We start from the raw sequence: 22,695 nt of genomic DNA, 5'->3' as shown, positions 1-22,695 counted from the left end.
CTTCCTAGGTATTTTTAATATTCCAATTAAAATCAATTACAAGTAAAAGGTAAATAGACCGAGCAAGTGGCTGCGCGGTTTGAGTCACTTAGCTATCAGCTTTGCATTCGGGAGGCAGAGGGTTCGAACTCCACTGTGGGTAGCCGTGAAGATGGTTTCCCATTTTCACACCAGGTAAAAGCTTGGGCTGTACATTAATTAAGGCCACGACCGCTTCCTTCAGACTTCTATCCCTTTCCTATCCCATTGTCGCCGGAAAACCTCTCTCCGTCGGTACTGTGTTTTGGACGGATGCTATTGTAGAGCGCAGTAATACAGTATACAAATATCGATAATTTAAACAATTTCTTCAGCTAACCCCAGGTATTTCTACGGTCGCTCGAACAAGCTGTATCATTTCGAGTTTTGGCCGGGGATTTAAGACGAGATGACCTTCCTAATGCCACATTTTCCCTTGAAAATTCTGATTGAGGATCAACTGGGATTCGATCCTTGGGTCGTCCAGGAGGAAAACAAGTCGCTAATCACAGTTCTGTTATTATTATTATTATTATTATTATTATTATTATTATTATTATTATTATTATTGCCGACCCCACGGTGAAGGGGTAGGGCGCCTGCCTCTCATCCGGAGGCGCCGGGTTCGGTTCACGGCTAGGGCGGGGACTTTTACCTGGATCTGCAGGCCTTCGGGCTGAGTCCGAGAGAAATACCAACCTTGGACGATAAACTGATTAAAAAGAAATAATAATATTTTCTTTTTCTTCTTTTTCTACCGCTTTCCCACACCTGTGGGGTCGTGGGTACGAACTGTGTCGCACATGTGGATTTGGCCCTGTTTTACGGCCGGATGTCCTTCCTGACGCAACCCTATATGGAGGGATGTAATCACTATTGCGTGTTTCTGCGGTGGTTGGTAGTGTAGTGTGTTGTCTGAATATGAGGAGGAAAGTGTTGGGACAAACACAAAGAATTAATCAGAGGCGATTAAAATCCCCGACCCGGCCAGGAATCGAACCCGGTGCCCTCTGAACCGAAGGCCCCGACGCTGACCATTCAGCCAATGAGTCGGACAAAGAAATAATAATAATAATAATAATAATAATAATAATAATAATAATAATAATAATTGTACCGGGCGGTACACCTCCACGCCGCTAATTCAAAATGTGCGCCAGTTGAAACTCCTCTGCTGGAGGAAGTCGGAACTTTATTGACGGTATTTTTCTACTTTCTCAGAAGATGTCACTACCTGGAAATTTTGGAGTTTTAGAACTGTGTCATTTTTGATGTGTTTTTGTTTTGCTTGAAGTAAGAAGTGTGAACTTTCTCTTCTAGAGGACACTACTGAAGATCGACAATAGTGCACCCTGGTGGGAAGTGAAAGAACTGTTTTTTTGGAGAAAATGTAATTTCAAAAGTTTATTCTTTGCTAAATTTCTTTCAGTCATTAGTTAAGTTGGCAATATTAACCCTTTCTTTCCCCTTGTTTTAAATCTAGCCAATCCCGAATTTCTTAACTTAATTTTCCACCAATAATGTGTTTCTTCTTCATCTTGTGTAGGGGTTTCTCTTTTTTCTCCAATAAAGTGATTGTGGGCGGGTGTTCTCTTTCCCCTAACGCCTAGAACCTTCCGCGAGAGTATATAAACTGCTGATTTTTGGGTCTCTGCGCCACTTCTGTTCCATCTTTCTGTGTGTAAAGTACATAGCAGGGGGCGGGAAGCGCCTCTTTCTTCGGCGACAGTCAACAACCAGGTAATGGCCGATTAATTACTTCTTTTCTTGCTTGCTCAGCAGTTTAACTCTCGGGGCGGGTCCGAAGTTTTTCCATTATGTAACCTTCCTTAAAATGTAAAGAAACTTGTATCTATTCCATCTTTTAAACTGCATATCGGGATAGAGAGTGCTTAACCCTCTCGAGCTCCCAATCATATTGTTTTGAGGTGAACTTATTTTTTCTTAACCTATTCTTCGTTAATGTAATGTAAATTGGTCTTCTCTAATTCACCTCTGTAGTATGGGATTAGCCCTTGCTTTAACGGCCTAGCGCCAAGTAGGTTTTAAATAAAGGGTATTAGGAGTGCGGAGAGCCTCCTTTCAAGTTGGTATTTTAGAGGCCATGTAATTTTCCTTTTTTAATTAATAGGCCTCAGTAGATTGGGTATTTTACCCCTGTGTTTATGTCCGTTGAGGACAGCTTGAAGGTGGAGTTTGGTGTGGCCTGGGAGAGGCTTACAGTTGAGAGCGAGTGGCTCTTTTTTTTTTTTTTTCGAAAACTGAGTGTTGTATGCCTCGAGGAGGCTTTACTGTGTAATTTGGAGCAAGTGCTCCAGGGTTTGATTGGGGTCTTCTGCCCCGTTGTTGAAATTTGTATATCGTAAAGTTGGGCTAGTTGCTCAAGAATTGTGTTTTCAGGGCTCGAAGCCCAAATCCTGTAAATACTGTAATTGTACCTTGTGGTCTTGCTACTCCGTACCTGCCATTCTTGTTATTTCTGAATTTTGGAAAGAAAATATAACCTTGTTAAATTTTACATTAACTTTGATTCCGTAGTTTGAGACCCGTTCACGCCCGCACCTTCTTTCACCTCTACCTACCACTAAAACCCGGTAACAAGTGGTAGCAGAGCGTGGTTGAATGGGTCTCATTTTAGCCCCTTTTGACGGCTAAACATTGTTTTGTTCCGAACTCTAACCATTTTCTCAGTTGCTGGAATTTTTTTGATTTTTTCAAAATTGTTCTGTCATCATGCCCGGCCCTCGCGATGTTCTCCATCTTAACTATTTGCGCAAGGAGGAGTTAATCTATGAATTAACTATTAGAAATGTGCAATCTGGAGGCACGGTTGCAGTAGACACAAACAAGCTTAGAGAATCCCTAGATTTGCCCATTTCCATCCCCAATTTGGGAGAGAAAGAAATTGACGACTCTCTTTCCACGATCACGGAGAATACTACTGGGCTAGCTTCTGTAGTTAGTTTTTTTGATGAAAATGATCCTTCTCCTAATCAAATTAAGCGTGTGCAAGCTAGGCTGTTTCATTTTTCAAATAGAGTTAACGATCTGTTGTCTCTAAAGTTGAATGACGTTCAGAAGAAGGAAGCTAGTACGTTGCTTGAGAATATTTCTGAATTATCTAGCAAGGTCACTCAATTGTTAACTGGGGAAGTTCCTCCCAAAATTGATCAACCCACCACAGTGAATGTAGGTAGTGAGGAAGAGCCTCCTAAGGGAGAAGCAAATAGGAAAACCATTGCTGCTCAAACAACCTCTGCCCCATTGGACGAGTCTGAACGCCGTAACTCGTTAAATAATGTACGTTCTGAATTAACTTCCTTGCCATTGAAACCTTTATCTACTATGTCACCCGGGTTTAGCAGCTTGCCTCATCCATTGGCAATGTTGCTCAGAGGTATCTCTAAGTTTTCCGTTAATACCACCACTGACGTAATTTCATTTTTAAGATTTCTAGTTGAATTTCAGGATCATGCCCTTGTGTTTTCTCTTTCTCCATGTCAAATTTTGCAAATTATCTATCCTTATGCGATTGGTATTCTCTCTGACAAAATAGTAAGAGCCATTGCCGAGCAATCATCAATTGAAGACTTCCACGCCCACTTGCTAGCTAACTTCATCCCGGCTAGGGCAAGGTCCTCCCTTATTCAGAAGTACTATTATCGTGTACAGCGTTTGGATGAAAACTTGGCTGACTTCATCCAAGATATTAAATTCTATACTAGGGTGTTTGCTCTTCACTTTCCGGAGGACCAGATTGTACAAGCCATTGTGGAAGGCATTTCACCATCCTATAGGTCATATTTGTGTTTCGCGGCGTGCCCGCAAACCTTCTCTGAACTTGAGGCATTGGCCGTCTCAGCGGAAGGAGTTAGATACGCCGATTCATTGCGTGTCGCGAAAGAACCCCCGCCTTCTTTTAGTAATACTCGGCCTCCACCTCGCCGATCAGTCACACCCCGTAAATGCTATGCTTGCGGGTCGCCCGACCACCTTCGGAACAAGTGCCCATTGCTCAAATCTAGTGTGACAAGGAATGGAGCTGGTTCATCACAAGGCTGTTTTAAATGTGGGGCTTTCTCACATATTGCCAAGAATTGTCCCAATTCGAATAGCACCCCCTCCTGCTCAACTTCTGGTGCAACTTCCAACAACAATATAAAGTGACTAGTGCCTTCGGCTGAGTCGATTAATCCATCTTCCCGAGACTCAGCACCGGGTAAACAGATCGAAAAATCAGGGAAATTTCAATCTTCAAATCCATCCCTTGAATGCCCCAAGGAGTGTCTTAGGATTGCGGCGGATACCCCCGCACCGGTTCCTTTTCTTAAGATTGAGTTAAATAATGAACCTGTAACAGCTCTCTTAGATTCAGGCAGCGTTTGTTCTGTTATTTCGGATCAATGGTATTCTAAATTGAAATCTGTTTGTAAACTACCTGACTATGGCTCATCTCCTGTCCAATATGTTTCGGCTAATTCTTCTCCATTAGAAATTCTCGGTTCTGTAAATGTCAAAATTCGTATCTTTAAATTTACATGGAAAATTAAATTGTTTGTGGCTAAGCACCTGTCTTGCCCCATCATATTGGGAGCTGACTTTATTTCTCACAATGGTCTTGTGCTCGATCTTCTGAGTAAGTCGTGCACATTCAAATTTGCGTCCAATTGTAAAATTCCCTTGTTAAAGTGTAATTCTGTATCATGTTCATCTATTTCGCCTACCCAGGATGAGATGTTGTTAGACCTTAGACATCTACCTGAGGAGCAGGCTGATAGTATTCGTAAATTATGTCAGTCATTTCCAGAGGTGTTCTCCGATACTCTTGGTGTTACTGACCTTATTGAATACAAAATCGAGGTCACGGATTCGATTCCTGTCCGTTTTCCACCTTATAGGCTATCTCCACCTAAAATGAAGGCATTGAAAGAAATCATCGATCAGATGTTGAAGGACGGTATTATTAGGCCCTCTAAGTCGGCGTATTCGTCACCTATCTTTCTAGTCCCGAAACCCCAAGGAGGCTTCAGGCCTGTCATTGATTATAGGGCTCTCAATCGGAAGGTGGTGTTGCAATCTGTGCCCCTTCCCGACCTTCATTCTTGTTTTTCATGGTTTCGTAAGGCCAAGTTCTTTACTATCTTGGACTTGAATCAGGCCTATAATCAAATTCCCCTTGCCGAAGAGTCTAAACACCTTACAGCGTTTGCCACGGACTGGAATTTGTATGAATACAACCGCGTGCCTTTCGGGCTCCCCACGGGAGCAGCTGTACTCACTAGGCTACTAGATAGGGTCTTCTCCGACATCAAATTTGAGTACTTATATCACTACTTGGATGATGTCGTCGTATTTTCAGAAACGTTTGAAGAACATCTAGATCATCTGCGAGAAGTTCTCGATCGCCTTCGTAAGGCTGGGTTAACTGTCAAGTTGTCCAAAGTTGCCTTTGCTAAGCCCTCTATGTCATTCCTAGGGCATATTGTGTCACCTGATGGTGTAGCAGTCGATCATTCTAGAACACAGGCCATCCGTGATTTTAAACCTCCCAAGGACATTAAAGGTATCGCCAGGTTCATTGGTATGGTGAATTTCTTCAGGAAGTTTATTCCTAACTTCGCTAATAGAGCGGCGCCCTTAAACCTTCTTCGTAGGAAAGGCATCAAATTCGAGTGGGGACCTTCTCAACAAGCCGCTTTTGAAGATCTTAAATTAGCTCTCTGTAATGCCCCTGTACTTGCTATGCCTGATTTCTCGAAGAAATTCATCGTCCAAACCGACGCGTCGTCGTCAGCAGTAGCTGCAGTCCTTCTTCAAGAGACTGAACTAGGGAGGCGACCCATCGCCTATGCATCTAGGACCTTGTCGGCTCAAGAAGCCAAGTATTCCATCTATGAGCTCGAAGGTTTGGCAGTCTTATTCGCCTTAGAGAAGTTCCGTCTCTATTTGGAACATGTCAAATTCGACCTGGAGACAGATAATCAAGCCCTAAGCTGGGTCTTAGGTAGGCCGCGTCGTACTGGTCGTATAGCCCGTTGGGCCATCCGTATTTCTGCCTTCCAATTCGATGTCAGGCATATCCGAGGTACCGAAAATGTTGTTGCTGATGGACTCAGCCGTATGTTTTCCAACGACGTCGAGACCCACGAACTGGCCAACAGTTCATCACCTCCCGAGTCCATACTATCTGGTGGTAATGCCATCTTAACAGATGCTCCCATGCTCTTTAGGGATATCGAGAAATACCAACTTGAAGATCCGACGCTGGCTCCGATAATGGAAACCCTTTCTTCTGGGGAACATGTTGTCCCTTATGTTCTGAGGAATGGTGTTCTATGTTGCCCTTCGAGGCATGATAAGATGATGAAAGTTGTCGTTCCAGCTGTTCTTGTGCCTATGATCTTCAAATACTATCATGAGACCCCATTAGGGGGGCATCTTGGAATCTTTAAAACTCGTGAGAAGATTCGTGAAATGTTCATTTGGAAAGGTATGGACGGTGAAATCCGTGAACTAGTAAAAGCTTGTAAATCTTGTTTGCTTAGTAAACCCACCATGTCCACCAAGATAGGCCTTCTGTCTTCGCATCAAGCGTCGCGCCCCATGGAACGCCTGTATATCGATTATGTAGGACCCTTCCCCCAGTCGAAGGGACATGCCAACAAATTCATCTTTGTATGTGTAGATGGTTTTACAAGATTTTCCTGGTTATTTCCGACTAAGCTGGCTACCGCTCAGTCCACCATTACTTGCTTAAATTCTATTTTTGCTTCTTTTGGTCCGTGCCAATATATTGTATCTGACAATGCTAAGGCTTTTACATCTAATTTATTTCGTAAATTCTGCTTTGACTTGTCCATCTCTCATGTAACTACTTCTGCTTATTACCCTCAACCATCTCTGGCTGAACGGGTTAATCGTAATCTCAGGTCTGCGCTTATTGCCTATCATCATGAAGATCATTCCAGGTGGGACACGTCCCTGCATTGGTTAGCTTTTGCTTTGAATTCGGCGCTTCATGAATCACATAAATTTACTCCAGTCTCTTTGATGTTCAAGTTTGTTCCCAACACGCCGCTCTCTAACCTCTGGTCTCTGAGTGACATTCTACCCGAGACAATAGATCCGGACAACATCAAAGATCTTTGGAAGAAGGCTAAAGCCAATCTTAAAGTCTCTCATGAAAAGGTTAGGGAAAGGTATGATCGTGGACGGAGACCCACCCCTTTGAAGGTAGGTGACCAAGTTATGGTCAAGAACTTTGTTCCCGCGGGCAAGCTTGCCCCCAGATTTCATGGGCCTTGTATCATTCTGGATTTTCTTACGCCGGTTACGTTGTTATTAAGTAATCCAGCTACCGAGAGGATATTTAGGGTTCACCTGTCACAGGTGAAACCAGTGTAAATTCTTGTGTTAACTTGCTTCATATTATTTTGAAAGGAATATGAAGGTTATATTTTTTGAGCTTCACTTTTAAGGCCTTCTGCCCCTTCTATAAAATTTGGTTTCATATTTAAGCATTTTTGTAAACCTCCCCCGATTTGTTAATCTGCCATTCTGTCCTTACCACGGCCATTACCACGCTCCCGTCTCCTGCTATACACACTGTGGCTTGCTTCTATTAAATGCCATGGATATCTGCACGCCGCTGGCCCCTCAACCTCTCCACCAAGCCTGTGCCCTCAAAAAAGATGATGGTCCAACAATATTCTGCCGCCTAGCTTTAATGTTTCAGTGCCCCCGCAGCCGCGCGGCGCTGTGCCGCGACTGGGTTTGAGGACGGGCCCCCTCGACCCCAGCGAGGACGACATGTGCACGGCGAGCCGGAGCTCTCCTCCCGGCCAAGGCTGATGTGCGGCGCACGACCTGCTACTTGCCCGCAGCCTGTATATCTTCACCGCGGGCGCGGCGTGTTTCAACACCACTGCTCCCCTCATAGTGCGGGCGAGCGGTATCTCAGGGTACTTGAGGGGTCAGAGCGGCCTCCTTTGGACGCAAGCTGCAACGGCCGGTCTGGCCATCCAACTTAATCAACATCAACTACATGAACAGTTACTATAAGCAATGACTACACTTGGGAATTCAACAGCAATATTTGGTGGACATTGCAAAATTTTTCTTCACTTTCAAGTATTAAAAGTTTATCTTCTGAATTCCACTTCTACAACCATAAAGACTTTACTTCACCTGCAACAACAAAATTTTGAAACTGAATGAAACCACATTAAGAGAATCCTTTAAATTTTTCGGCAATTAATCTCCACATCTACATCAAAACTTGGACCTAGCTTTCAAACAAATTTCATGTGTCACCCCTGGAGGAACCTTTGGGGGGGGAGGTCTGTACCGGGCGGTACACCTCCACGCCGCTAATTCAAAATGTGCGCCAGTTGAAACTCCTCTGCTGGAGGAAGTCGGAACTTTATTGACGGTATTTTTCTACTTTCTCAGAAGATGTCACTACCTGGAAATTTTGGAGTTTTAGAACTGTGTCATTTTTGATGTGTTTTTGTTTTGCTTGAAGTAAGAAGTGTGAACTTTCTCTTCTAGAGGACACTACTGAAGATCGACAATAGTGCACGCTGGTGGGAAGTGAAAGAACTGTTTTTTTTGGAGAAAATGTAATTTCAAAAGTTTGTTCTTTGCTAAATTTCTTTCAGTCATTAGTTAAGTTGGCAATATTAACCCTTTCTTTCCCCTTGTTTTAAATCTAGCCAATCCCGAATTTCTTAACTTAATTTTCCACCAATAATGTGTTTCTTCTTCATCTTGTGTAGGGGTTTCTCTTTTTTCTCCAATAAAGTGATTGTGGGCGGGTGTTCTCTTTCCCCTAACGCCTAGAACCTTCCGCGAGAGTATATAAACTGCTGATTTTTGGGTCTCTGCGCCACTTCTGTTCCATCTTTCTGTGTGTAAAGTACATAGCAGGGGGCGGGAAGCGCCTCTTTCTTCGGCGACAGTCAACAACCAGGTAATGGCCGATTAATTACTTCTTTTCTTGCTTGCTCAGCAGTTTAACTCTCGGGGCGGGTCCGAAGTTTTTCCATTATGTAACCTTCCTTAAAATGTAAAGAAACTTGTATCTATTCCATCTTTTAAACTGCATATCGGGATAGAGAGTGCTTAACCCTCTCGAGCTCCCAATCATATTGTTTTGAGGTGAACTTATTTTTTCTTAACCTATTCTTCGTTAATGTAATGTAAATTGGTCTTCTCTAATTCACCTCTGTAGTATGGGATTAGCCCTTGCTTTAACGGCCTAGCGCCAAGTAGGTTTTAAATAAAGGGTATTAGGAGTGCGGAGAGCCTCCTTTCAAGTTGGTATTTTAGAGGCCATGTAATTTTCCTTTTTTAATTAATAGGCCTCAGTAGATTGGGTATTTTACCCCTGTGTTTATGTCCGTTGAGGACAGCTTGAAGGTGGAGTTTGGTGTGGCCTGGGAGAGGCTTACAGTTGAGAGCGAGTGGCTCTTTTTTTTTTTTTTCGAAAACTGAGTGTTGTATGCCTCGAGGAGGCTTTACTGTGTAATTTGGAGCAAGTGCTCCAGGGTTTGATTGGGGTCTTCTGCCCCGTTGTTGAAATTTGTATATCGTAAAGTTGGGCTAGTTGCTCAAGAATTGTGTTTTCAGGGCTCGAAGCCCAAATCCTGTAAATACTGTAATTGTACCTTGTGGTCTTGCTACTCCGTACCTGCCATTCTTGTTATTTCTGAATTTTGGAAAGAAAATATAACCTTGTTAAATTTTACATTAACTTTGATTCCGTAGTTTGAGACCCGTTCACGCCCGCACCTTCTTTCACCTCTACCTACCACTAAAACTCGGTAACAATAATAATAATAATAATAATAATAATAATAATAATAATAATAATAATAATAATAATAATAATAATAATAATAATAATAATAATTGTCTTACGTCCCACTACCTACTTTTACGGTTTTCGGAGACGCTGGGCTGCCAGAATTCAGTCCCGCAGTAGTTATTTCACGTGCCAGTAAATCTACCGACATGAAGCTAACGTATTTGAGTACCTTCATATACCACCGGAGTGAGCCAGGGTCGAACCTGCCAAATTGAGGTCAGAAGATCAGCGCTCTACCGTCTGAGCCACTCAGCCCGATATTATTATTGTTCAATCAATCAATCAATCAATCAATCAATCAATACTGATCTGCATTTAGGGCAGTCGCCCAGGTGGCAGATTCGCTATCTGTTGCTTTCCTAGCCTTTTCCGAAATGATTTCAAAGGAATTGGAAATTTATTGAACATCTTCCTTGGCAAGTTATTCCAATCCCTAACTCCCCTTCCTATAAATGAATATTTGTCCCAGTTTGTCCTCTTGAATTCCAACTTTATCTTCATATTGTGATCTTTCCTACTTTTATAAACGCCATTCAAACCTATTCGTCTACTAATGTCATTCTACGCCATCTCTCCGCTGACAGCTCGGAACATACCACTTAGTCGAGCAGCTCTTCTTCTTTCTCTCAATTCTTCCCAACCCAAACATTGCAACATTTTTGTAACGCTACTCTTTTGTCGGAAATCACCCAGAACAAATCGAGCTGCTTTTATTTGGATTTTTTCCAGTTCTTGAATCAGGTAATCCTGGTGAGGGTCCCATACACTGGAACCATACTCTAGTTGGGGTCTTACCAGAGACTTATATGCACTCTCCTTTACATCCTTACTACAACCCCTAAACACCCTCATAACCATGTGCAGAGATCGGTACCCTTTATTTACAATCGCATTTATGTGATTACCCCAATGAAGATCTTTCCTTATATTAACACCTAGATACTTACAATGATCCCCAAAAGGAACTTTCACCCCATCAACGCAGTAATTAAAACTGAGAGGACTTTTCCTATTTATGAAACTCACAACCTGACTTTTAACCCCGTTTATCAACATACCATTGCCTGCTGTCCATCTCACAACATTTTCGAGGTCACGTTGCAGTTGCTTACAATCTTGTAACTTATATATCACTCTATAGAGAATAACATCATCCGCAAAAAGCCTTACCTCCGATTCCACTGCTTTACTCATATCATTTATATATATAAGAAAACATAAAGGTCCGATAACACTGCCCTGAGGAACTCCCCTCTCAACTATTACAGGGTCAGACAAAGCTTCACCTACTCTAACTCTCTGAGATCTATTTTCTAGAAATATAGCAACCCATTCAGTCACTCTTTTGTCTAGTCCAATTGCACTCATTTTTGCCAGTAGTCTCCCATGATCCACCCTATCAAATGCTTTAGACATGTCAATCGCGATACAGTCCATTTGACCTCCAGAATCCAAGATATCTGCTATATCTTGCTGGAATCCTACAAGTTGAGCTTCAGTGGAATAACCTTTCCTTCTATCGAACCAGTTATTAATTTCACAAACATGTCTAATATAATCAGAAAGAATGCCTTCCCAAAGCTTATATACAATGCATGTCAAACTTACTGGCCTGTAATTTTCAGCTTTATGTCTATCACCCTTTCCTTTATACACAGGGGCTACTATAGCAACTCTCCATTCATCTGGTATAGCTCCTCCGACCAAACAATAATCAAATAAGTACTTCAGATATGGTACTATATTCCAACCCATTGTCTTTAGTATATCCCCAGAAATCTGATCAATTCCAGCCGCTTTTCTAGTTTTCAACTTTTGTATCTTATTGTAAATGTCATTGTTATCATATGTAAATTTTATTACTTCTTTGGCCTTAGTCTCTTCCTCTATCTCGACATTATCCTTGTAACCAACAATCTTTACATACTGCTGACCGAATACTTCTGCCTTTTGAAGATCCTCACATACACACTCCCCTTGTTCATTAATTATTCCTGGAATGTCCTTCTTGGAACCTGTTTCTGCCTTAAAATACCTATACATACCCTTCCATTTTTCACTAAAATTTTTATGACTGCCAATTATGCTTGCCATCATGTTATCCTTAGCTGCCTTCTTTGCTAGATTCAATTTTCTAGTAAGTTCCTTCAATTTCTCCTTACTTCCACAGCCATTTCTAACTCTATTTCTTTCCAGTTTGCACCTCCTTCTTAGTCTCTTTATTTCTCTATTATAATAAGGTGGGTCTTTACCATTCCTTACCACCCTTAAAGGTACAAACCTGTTTTCGCATTCCTCAACAATTTCTTTAAACCCATCCCAGAGTCTGTTTACATTTTTATTTACCGTTTTCCACCGATCATAGTTACTTTTTAGAAACTGCCTCATACCTGCTTTATCAGCCATATGGTACTGCCTAACAGTCCTACGTTTAAGACCTTCCTTTCTATCGCATTTATTTTTAACTACCACAAAAACAGCTTCATGATCACTAATACCATCTATTACTTCAGTTTCCCTATAGAGCTCATCTGGTTTTATCAGCACCACATCCAGGATATTTTTCCCTCTGGTTGGTTCCATCACTTTCTGAATCAGCTGTCCTTCCCATATTAACTTATTTGCCATTTGTTGGTCATGCTTCCTGTCGTTCGCATTTCCTTCCCAATTGACATCTGGCAAATTCAGATCTCCCGCTACAATCACATTTCTTTCCATGTCGTTTCCCACATAGCTGACTATCCTATCAAATAATTCCGAATCCGCATCAGTGCTACCCTTTCCCGATCTGTACACTCCAAATATATCAAGTTGCCTATTATCTTTAGAAATGAGCCTTACACCTAGAATTTCATGTGTCTCATCTTTAACTTTTTCGTAGCTTACAAATTCTTCTTTCACCAGAATGAAAACTCCCCCTCCCACCTTTCCTATCCTATCTCTACGATACACACTCCAGTGCCGTGAGAAAATTTCTGCATCCATTATATCATTTCTCAGCCATGATTCAACTCCTATTACAATATCTGGTAAATATATATCTATTAAATTACTGAATTCTATTCCTTTCTTTACAATACTTCTACAGTTCAACACTAACAATTTTATGTCATCCCTACTTGATTTCCAGTTCCCTGTTCCCTTATCACCGCTCCCTAGGCCATCCCGTTTCCCTGAATGTACCTCCCTATTACCCTTCCAAACAAATTTCCTAACTTATACGTACCACTGCGGTTTAAATGAAGGCCATCCGAGCGCAGATCCCTATCTCCTACCCACCCATTAGGATCTAGAAATTTCACTCCCAGTTTCCCACATACCCACTCCATAGTCTCATTTAAATCCCCAATCACCCTCCAGTCAGTATCCCTCCTACACAGTATTCCACTAATAACAATCTCCGCTTTCTTAAACTTCACCCGTGCTGCATTTACCAGATCCCACACATCTCCAACTATGTTGGTACTTATATCAGCTTGCCTTACGTTGTTGGTACCAACGTGAAACACTACCACCTTCTCCTTCCCCTCCTCCCCCTCTTCTACTTTCCTCAACATCTGCCTCAACCTAATTCCTGGATAACATTCTACCCTGGTTCCCTTTCCTCCACACACTTTCCCCACGTGTCTAACGATGGAATCCCCCATGACCAGAGCCTCAACCCTACCCACCTCATTTGATCCCCTCCCCTCCTGGTCAGCCCTATCTTTCCTGATAGCTGCAGAAGCTACTTCCTCCTCCCTTTTCTCCTTCCCATGACCCTGTTCCACCTGTCTTTTCCTATCCTCTACTCTACATTTTCCTTTCCTACCTTTTCCCTTCCTCCTACTTCCACACATCTCAGCAACAGTTCCCTGTCCCTCATCTTCCTTCTGTTGTTCTACCTGGAGTGACTCGTACCGATTTCGCACAGACACCTGTCCTGAATTCTGATCTTGAATAGAGCCCTTGGCTTGCAATCTCCTTCCCCTTAGAACATTAGACCACCTGTCTTCTACAACTCCTCCCTTTCCTTCCCCTCCCTCTTGTACACCTACTGTAACCTGTACATTGTTTGAGGGAGTCCTATCTTCCTTCCTGTCTTCTGTGAGAATCCTAATTATCTCCCTCAAACTTTCCAACTCCTCCCTCATACCCCTCAATGCCTCACCACACCCACAATAAGTACACTCGCGCTCCTTAGCCATTCTTTACAGGGAAAAAATTTTAAATTAAAAAATAAAGTAACTTATTTGCAAAAAAAAAAAAAATGAACGGAGGGATATATTGTCTGGGATAGAAATCTCTTACAGAGACTTATGCGTAAATAAACGTATGAGTGTTTGTTACGGAAAATATTCTTGCTTTTACGATGTTGTCCGTTTCATGCTAACCAATGTTTAGGTTCTCATGGTTGTTCAAATTGTGGGTAATGCACATAATTTCACATGTTTCTTTTGTTTGATGGTCGTTGTTGACATAACATATTACTGAAGAGAACACAACGAGCAGTTTATGGTTTGCAGCTCATCCTTGAAAGTAACCCAACTCTTTGACCTTCAGACCAAGGGCTATGCTGACAGGGAAAGAAATTCCTTTGTTACGTTCATGGTGGATTCATTAACATGAACATAACTATCGCTATTAACAGAACAGTTCAGTCTATTAGTACTCACGTTTCAACAAAATGAATACGGTACTAGCTGAATGAAGTAGCAGACAAATAATTCTGAACAGTAGATAAACCTCCGTCCAGTGGCGTGCACTGAACCCCATTTACCACAGCGCTGCTAGGGTAAATAATTTTGTATTTACATTTAGAACGTTTTTTTTAAAATATATATAAAGTTTAAAAAGCTGCGAACATCTAAGCCAAGCCAAGTACAGCTGTCTCGACAATCCACTCGCTCTACAGCAGTTCAGGTTCTCCAGCGAGCTGCGTTTCTTTGTCGGTGCGAAATTTAAGTCGCTTGGTCTTTGTCGTGGGAGCGGGGCGGGACTGTGGGCCGTCCCCCGACAGCAATTTACGGCGACAGGCCAGCTAGCTTGGGAAAGGTATGTTAGTTTGAATACTTGACACTCGAAGTGTTCAGCGCCACAGACTAGAGACTGCAAGAAAAATATCAACATGTTAGCAGTATACCCCCTTGCACATGGTCTTGCTAATAAAAATAGAGCCGGGCTGAGTGGCTCGGACGGTTAAGGTGCTCAAATACGGTACGTCAGCCTCGTGTCGGTAGATTTACTGGCACGTAAAAGAACTCCTGCGGGACTAAATTCCGGCACCTCGGCGTCTCCGAAAACCGTAAAAGGGTAGTTAGTGGGACGTAAAACAAATAACATTATTATTATTATTAAAATTATTATTATTAATAATAATAATAGAGCCGGTTTATGAAATCAATTGTAATATATAAGAATATATTTTATTCTTGGATCTCAGTATCTATAAAGTTTTTCGAGCATTTCATTGATGGCACGTGTAGAATATGTTTTTCGATAGCCACAGAAAAATATTTGGATTGCCCAGCATGAACACAGAGCTAAGCGCGAAGTAAAAGAATATCAATTTGGAAATATGTGCGAGTTTGTGGTTTGAAAATATTCTTGAAAGACCTTTCTCAGGTAGACCTATCCGCGAAAAATGCAGCCTTATAAAATGGTAATGCTGACTTTAGAGAGTGTTGTGGGACTATGATTGTTTGTATTTAAAAACAAATTTTTCAGCTGTGGTAACGAATGTGTTTAGCGCATGCCACTGCCTCCGTCAACACCAATAGGGATTGTAATGGCCATTTCTTACATAAGTATACTCTCTGGCACGTAATCCTATACGCACTCTTAATACTGAAGGTATTGATTTTTATTATTTTCTATCTGTAGGGTTCGATTCAGTGTCGCTAACCATGCTGTTTAGGGTCCCTACTTGCCGCTACGACGTCTTACAGTTACTGTTAATCTGGCACGTTGGCACTATATAGTCATGGCTTATTTCGTGATTTGCGAGAATTACCCGGACATTCCATGTGAGATTTGTGCTCGACAAAGCGGAGGCGGGATAAGTTTATCTCCGGGTACTCCGGTTTTGCCTATCATAATAATACATTCCAGCAACACTCTTCAATATCATTTCATTTCATCTCTCATTCATTAATCATTGCCCCAGAGGAGTGCGACAGGCTTCGGCAGCCGGCACAATTCCTATCCTCGCCGCTAGATGGGTGCTTCATTCATTCCATTCCTGACCCGGTCGAATGACGAAACAGTCTGTGGATTTTCATTTTCATTCACGTATTACCACTGCTGTATTGTTAAAATGACTAGTGTTACATTTGCGGGTATAATTAAAGCATATTTTCTTTTTCTGTGGGATTGTAAATCTGTTTTGGGTATAAATAATAATTTCGTGTGGCTATTTCTAGCCAAGTGCAGCCCTTGTAAGGCAGACCCTCCGATGAGGGTGGGCGGCATCTGCCATTTGTAACTGCGTGTTGTTGTGGTGGAGGATAGTGTTGTGTGTGGTGTGTGAGTTGCAGGGATGTTGAAGACAGCACAAACATCCAGCCCCCAGGCCATTGGAATTAACCAATTAAGGTTAAAAATCCCCGACCCGGCCGGGAATCGAACCCGGGACCCTCTGAACCGAAGGCCAGTAGGCTGATCATTCAGCCAACGAGTCGGACTCTGTTTTGGGTAATAACAGGTGAGTAGAATTGTGGCATGCTCGAATAATGCAGTTAATAATGTAGTTGGTGTGAAATGACGAATGCAGCATTTTATTAATCATGGTGTTATTTCGTCCAATACTTATGTATAGAATTCGATTAGAACGTCTAAGAAGCAAGAAAAATCTGCGAGAACTCCTCCGGAAAGGAAAGCAACATTACGAACTCTATAAAGATCAGCTCAGTTCAAATGGAAGGAAATTTTGTTATCACCCTAACTTTACCTAACCTTCTCTTGTCATGACTTTGGTACGGTTTGCACACTTACACTTCGCCTCTGTGTATTCTTATTGACTTATGGCGTATGTGAATGTAATATATTTGCTATTTTGTGCATTATTTCAGTGTGGTTTCTTTTCAGTCCGACAAATAATAGCAAATTTCAAGAAGGGAGCTGAACTATTTACACAAGGCAAACACCAAAGAATACGGTTATAATGATGCGTATATCAAAAATAAAGGCAGAAATATATAACATTTAAATTGAGTGAGGGTGAGAGAGAGTGTGTACCCTCGTTAAGCTTGAAAACCGACTTAATTATGAATATCTTGATTGATCATTTATTATTATTTGCTTGGGTAAGGGAACCTCTATTATTGATACATTGAGGTTAGTTTGTTGATGCCAGTATTCGGGAGATAGTAGGTTCGAACCACACTGTCGGCAGCCCTGAAAATGGTTTTCCGTGGTTTCCCCATTTTCACACCAGGCAAATGCTGGGGCTGTACCTTAATTAAGGCCACGGTCGCTTCCTTCCCACTCCCAGCCCTTCCCTGTCCCATCGTCGCCATAAGACCTATCTGTGTCGGTGCGACGTAAAGCAAGTAGCAAAAAAAAAAAAAAAAAAAAAAAAAAAAAGTTTGTTTATGGTTATGTCTCGTGATTTCAACATCTAACTAGTCAAGTTGGCAGCAGTGATGAGCTATTAAAAAAAAAGAGAGATAGGGCGGCGATATTTGCCTTTTAGTGTACAGCATAACGTGACGAGCACTATATCCAGAGGAAATGTGTTAGCAGGGACGTGTGCAGAGCGAAGGCTCTGGTGTGACATTCCCGGGCCGCTTCAGCTTCAAATTCAAATTTTCTCCTCACTCGCATATAACCTACGAGTAATATTTTGTTACGCCCAGTGCATGCGGAGTTAACCAATTATTCCCTACCGGGAATCGAACCCGGGACTTCTGTTACAAAAGGCCAGCACGTTAACCATTTAGCCATGGGACTGGACATTATTATTATTATTATTATTATTATTATTATTATTATTATTATTATTATTATTATTATTATTAACCACGGATGTTCTCGTGAGCTGGATTTTTTTGCAATCTAATGAATAGTGAGAGGGAAGGGAGGGAGGGAGGGAGGAAGGACGTAAGAGTAAAGGGGGTCACAATAAATGTTATGCCCCAGAAGGGGGGCACGACATAAAAAGTCAGCGGAGGTTATTTCAAAAATCTAATTGTTGTTTGGAGTACTTTAGCAATAATAAAATCAAGTGGTGTTTTGTGATATCATTTAGAAATAGCACAGGTTAAGGTTATGTTAATACCGCTGTACGTACCATGTGGGCTTCGCGCGCCTCCTCGATATAGTGGGTGGTGATGATGACTGTTACTTTCCTAGCGGCTGTCAACTCCACCAGGTAGTCCCAGATGCTGTAATAAATAACTTAAATAAATCACTTGGGCTTTTCCGTCGGTCAGCATGTCATAATATCACACATTGCTCTGAACGTGGGATTAAACATTATACATACATTTGTTATGTAATAACAATATTAATAATAAGAATAAGAATAAAATAAGAAAATGGATATTGGAGACTAGCTTATAATGAAACAGTCTACAAGGAAATGGAACCGGTAATGAGTATAATCAAGGAAGAAACGAAACTCATTCTTGGGACGTCTACTCAGGAGACCAGAAAACAAGATCATTAGGAGAATTATTGAGAAATTATGGAACAGTACAGGTAAGAGCAAAATTAGATACATTACAGAAATCAATGAAGATACGAGGGAACTACAAAATGAAGAAAGGCACAACAAACAAACCAGACTACAAACCAGTATCAGCAGACGAACAATGGGACGGGTGATTTCAGACGAAGAAAGAGTTAAGATTCGAGAGAAAATTATAAACCCTTTTTATAACACGGACTAAAGTGGTCCAATGAAATCCACAAAATGTAAATAATAATAAAAAATTAAAAATAATACAGTCAGCAGCACCATCAAGACCTTGGAGAACAATAAAGCACCTGGAGAAGATGGAATTTTTGCGGACCTTTGGAAATATGCCGACTATAGAGTGATCGTTGAACTGACAAGAATCCTGAGCAAGATTTGGGAAGAGAAGTTTCCAGGTGGATGGACATCAGCGTTGATACACACGCTTCACAAGAAGGGAGACAAAACAGATGTTAACAATTACAGGGGAATATCGCTACTACCAGTACTACCAGAGACATATAAGATCGTTTCAAGGGCACTGCTACATAGAGCAGAAAAACAATTGGAGCCACAAATTGGTGAGTATCAAAGAGGTTTTAGAAAGGGCAGGTCATGTGCACAACAGATCCTGAACCTAGAACTGATCATTACATACCAGAAACAGGGAAACAAGGAATTCGTGCTCACATTTGTGGACTTCAAAAAGGATACGATTCCGTAGAAAGGGAAATAATGATTCATATCCTAGAAGAAATGGGTCTAGATAGGAAGGCAAGATAATTCATTAAACATACAGTGCTTGGCACAACATCCACGATCAAGTTTAGAGGGATCCTATCGGAATCGTTCGTGATTCAAACATGGGTCAGGCAGGGAGATGAACTATCTTCCCTTCTACTCAATTGTGTTCTTGACAATGTGATTAGAGAGTGGCGCCGCAAAATGCAAGGAATAGACGGTATTAGAACGGGATGCAAGAACAAAGGAATTGGAGTTGATTGGCCAGCCATTGCGGATGACATCGTGGTTTTGTCAGAGTCAACAGAGGAGGCACGGAACCAAATTGTCCAGCTCCAGGAAGAAGCAAGTAAGGCAGGCCTACGGATCTCCTTCGGGAAGACATGCAAAACTTACACTACCAGGCAGAGTCGGCCCGGAGGCTTTATATACAGCTGAATGTTTGAACCTGACAAAAACAGGACTGGTCAAAAATTTGCTTATGGCGACGAAGGGACAGGAAAGGCCAAGGAATAGGAAGGAAACGGCCGTGGCCTTAATTAAGGTACAGCCCCAGCATTTTCCTGGTGTGAAAACGGGAAACCACGGAAAACCATCTTCAGGGCTGCCGACAGTGGGGTTCGAACCCACTATCTCCCGGATGCAAGCTCACAGCTGCGCGCCCCTAACCGCACGGCCAACTCGCCCGGTGGTCAAAAATTTGGAACTGGTGGAGAGAAAGATTCTGAGGAAGATACTGGGATCCCGAAGAACAGAGGATGGATCATACAGAAAGAAAGGAAACCAAGAAATATATCTCAAGATTGAAGAGATCTCAGCGGAAGAGGAGAACCATGTACTTGGGACATATCTACGGAATGAACCCAGGAAGACTGACCAATCAGATAACAAGATTTTCTGAGATCGGGAAAAATAAGGTGCGCTGGTATCAGGAGGTGAAGAAGAACCTGGAAGAAATGGGAGTACAAGGAACGGAAATCAGCGACAGGGATGCTTACAAGTCAAGGATCAAGGCCATCAACAGGTTTCAAGAAAAGTTAGATCCCGTACCTAAGTACCGTGGACCATAGCCCACTTGAATATAGAGATTGGTTCTCATGGTAAATGGCGTGCGGTTGTTTCCTCAATATTTCAGTCACTGTCTGGATTGGTATGATGCTATTTTTTTTTGGCTAGTTGCTTTACGTCGCACCGACACAGATAGGTCTTATGGCGACGATGGGACAGGAAAGGGCTAGGAGTGGGAAGGAAGCAGCCGTGGCCTTAATTAAGGTACAGCCCCAGCATTTGCCTGGTGTGAAAATGGTAAACCAAGGAAAACCATTTTCAGGGCTGCCGATAGTGGGATTCGAACCTACTATCTCCCGAATACTGGATACTGGCCGCACTTAAGCGACTGCAGCTATCGAGCTCGGTGGATTGGTATGATGAAGTCCTCCTTTGATGAAATAGGAGCCTTATATACACCCCTAAGATAAACGTCTGGAGCTCCTAAAGAAATAGAAGATGTAATAAACTCACCTCCTCCGCAGCAGTGGGTCCAGCCCAACCGTGGGTTCGTCCAGGATCAGAAGCTCAGGACTGTTCACGAGCGCTGCCGCGAACGATACCCGGCGCTGCTGTCCGCCGCTGAAACAACACATTCATTACAGCTGCCCTTCCGGGTGACTAACCATCGGACAAGAATATTTTCTACACATATAAAAGGGAATAAAGCACCAATCGGTAGCAAACAAAACCGCAGAAGGATACTCGGAAAGAAGCGATGGTTTAAAACTGAAAGTTATACAGAGTGTAACAGCAATGTACAGCCAAACTTCCAGGGTATATTCCTCACACGTAGACGAAGAAAATATGTTATATGGACATGGGTATGGAAACGCTTTATTTCTATGTTAGAATTCTATATAGTACATTAATAATGGGAAACACACAGGAACCACATGAAACTCTTTCTCACATGAAATGTTCAAAATGCCCTCCGTTAGCTGTGATGCATGTATACAGGGTGGTCGGAAGCAACGTGAACCGGCTATATGAGCGTTATAGGGTTGGGAATAAAGATAAATAATTGGAAAAAATAATGAGGTATCTTGGGTCGTTGTCATTTTATCAGCGTCTGAAGTAAACCAATCAGATCGCTTCGCGAGTGACTTCAGACGGTTTTTGCCAGACGGTGTTGCTAAATCTGCACGTGGCTCATGACCGGCTTGAGACCGCCAATAGAAAAAAATAAACTTCTCAATGGGAGGGATTTGAACAAGGATCTTCCTGCTGATAGGCTCGCCCCATAACAAGCACGCTACGGTGGCATTGACTGAAATCCACTGTGTGTCAGTGTTTGATGCTCATTTCTCAGCATGACTCTCAACCCCGACCAAGGCACGTGCAGATTTAGCAACACCGCCATGTGAAGCCCATTTGAATTCGTCCGCGAAGCGATCTGATTGGCTAACTTCAGCAGCTGATAAAAATGACAACGGAGCGAGATATCGACGTATTTTTTTTTCAAATTACCCATCAGTATGACCAACCCTCTAACGCTCATATACTCGGTTCACGTAATTTCCGTCCACTCTGTATAGGGATAAGTCAGCGCATCCGGAATTCACTGCGACGGCAGGTTTGATGATGCATATATCAATGCTAACGGAGGTCCATTCTGAATTTCATGTAAGAAATAGCAGTATTATTATTGGACCTTTACGTTTCTTTTATACTGTATACTTCCTCAAATGACTGAGGTTGCCAAACCGACAAACAATATCATACAAAATAAATTATGTACAGAATACAGTGTAAAAAAACCATCATTCTACTGATAATATACAGAAAATGAAGAAGCACCAGATAAATTATTTTAACTGATGTAATTATGTGGGCGGAGCGTAGAGGTAATAATTTGTGTAGCTATTTCTAGCCGATTGCAGCCCTTGAAAGGCAGACCCTCCGATGAGGGTGGGCGGCATCTGCCATGTGTAGGTAACTGCGTATTATTGCGGTGGAGGATAGTGTTATGTGTGGTGTGTGAGTTGTAGGGATTTTGGGGACAGCACAAATACCCAGTCCCCGGGCCACTGGAATTAACCAATGAAGGTTAAAATCCCCGACCCGGCATGGAATCGAACCCGGGACCCTCTGAACCGAAGGCCAGTACGCTGACCATTCAGCCAACGAGTCGGACAGCGTAGAGGTGATGCCTCAAGATCGCTATCGAGGTTTTTAATATTTGTATGCCCCAGCTCACAGTGGTCTCATTCGTTTCATCAAAGCGTCGTAAGCAGGTGACCAGTAGTTTAGGAATGGTGCCCCTTGCACCCAGCATGACCCCTATGACCTCGATGTCCTCAAGGCTGTACTTATTGAGATGATATGGAATGGTTGGTGAGTATATAATCTTTTATTCTTCATC

At 42.2% G+C, this 22,695-nt stretch overlaps 1 protein-coding gene across 1 annotated transcript in view; it reads right to left on the bottom strand.

The window, feature by feature from the left end:
- Nucleotides 1-22,695, bottom strand: part of LOC136877238 (ABC transporter G family member 23) — a 333,038-nt gene that overhangs the window by 97,777 nt on the left and 212,566 nt on the right. Inside the window, exons 5-6 of the mRNA XM_067151098.2 lie at nt 20,805-20,912; nt 18,156-18,249 (exon numbers count right to left, since the gene is read on the bottom strand). Of these exons, the coding sequence (XP_067007199.2) occupies nt 18,156-18,249; nt 20,805-20,912 (202 nt within the window). The remainder of the gene's footprint in view (nt 1-18,155; nt 18,250-20,804; nt 20,913-22,695) is intronic.

The sequence above is a fragment of the Anabrus simplex genome, chromosome 7 (genome assembly GCF_040414725.1).
Source record: "Anabrus simplex isolate iqAnaSimp1 chromosome 7, ASM4041472v1, whole genome shotgun sequence".
In the NCBI taxonomy this organism is placed as follows: domain Eukaryota; kingdom Metazoa; phylum Arthropoda; class Insecta; order Orthoptera; family Tettigoniidae; genus Anabrus; species Anabrus simplex.
This window is presented reverse-complemented; position numbering and strand designations above follow the sequence as displayed.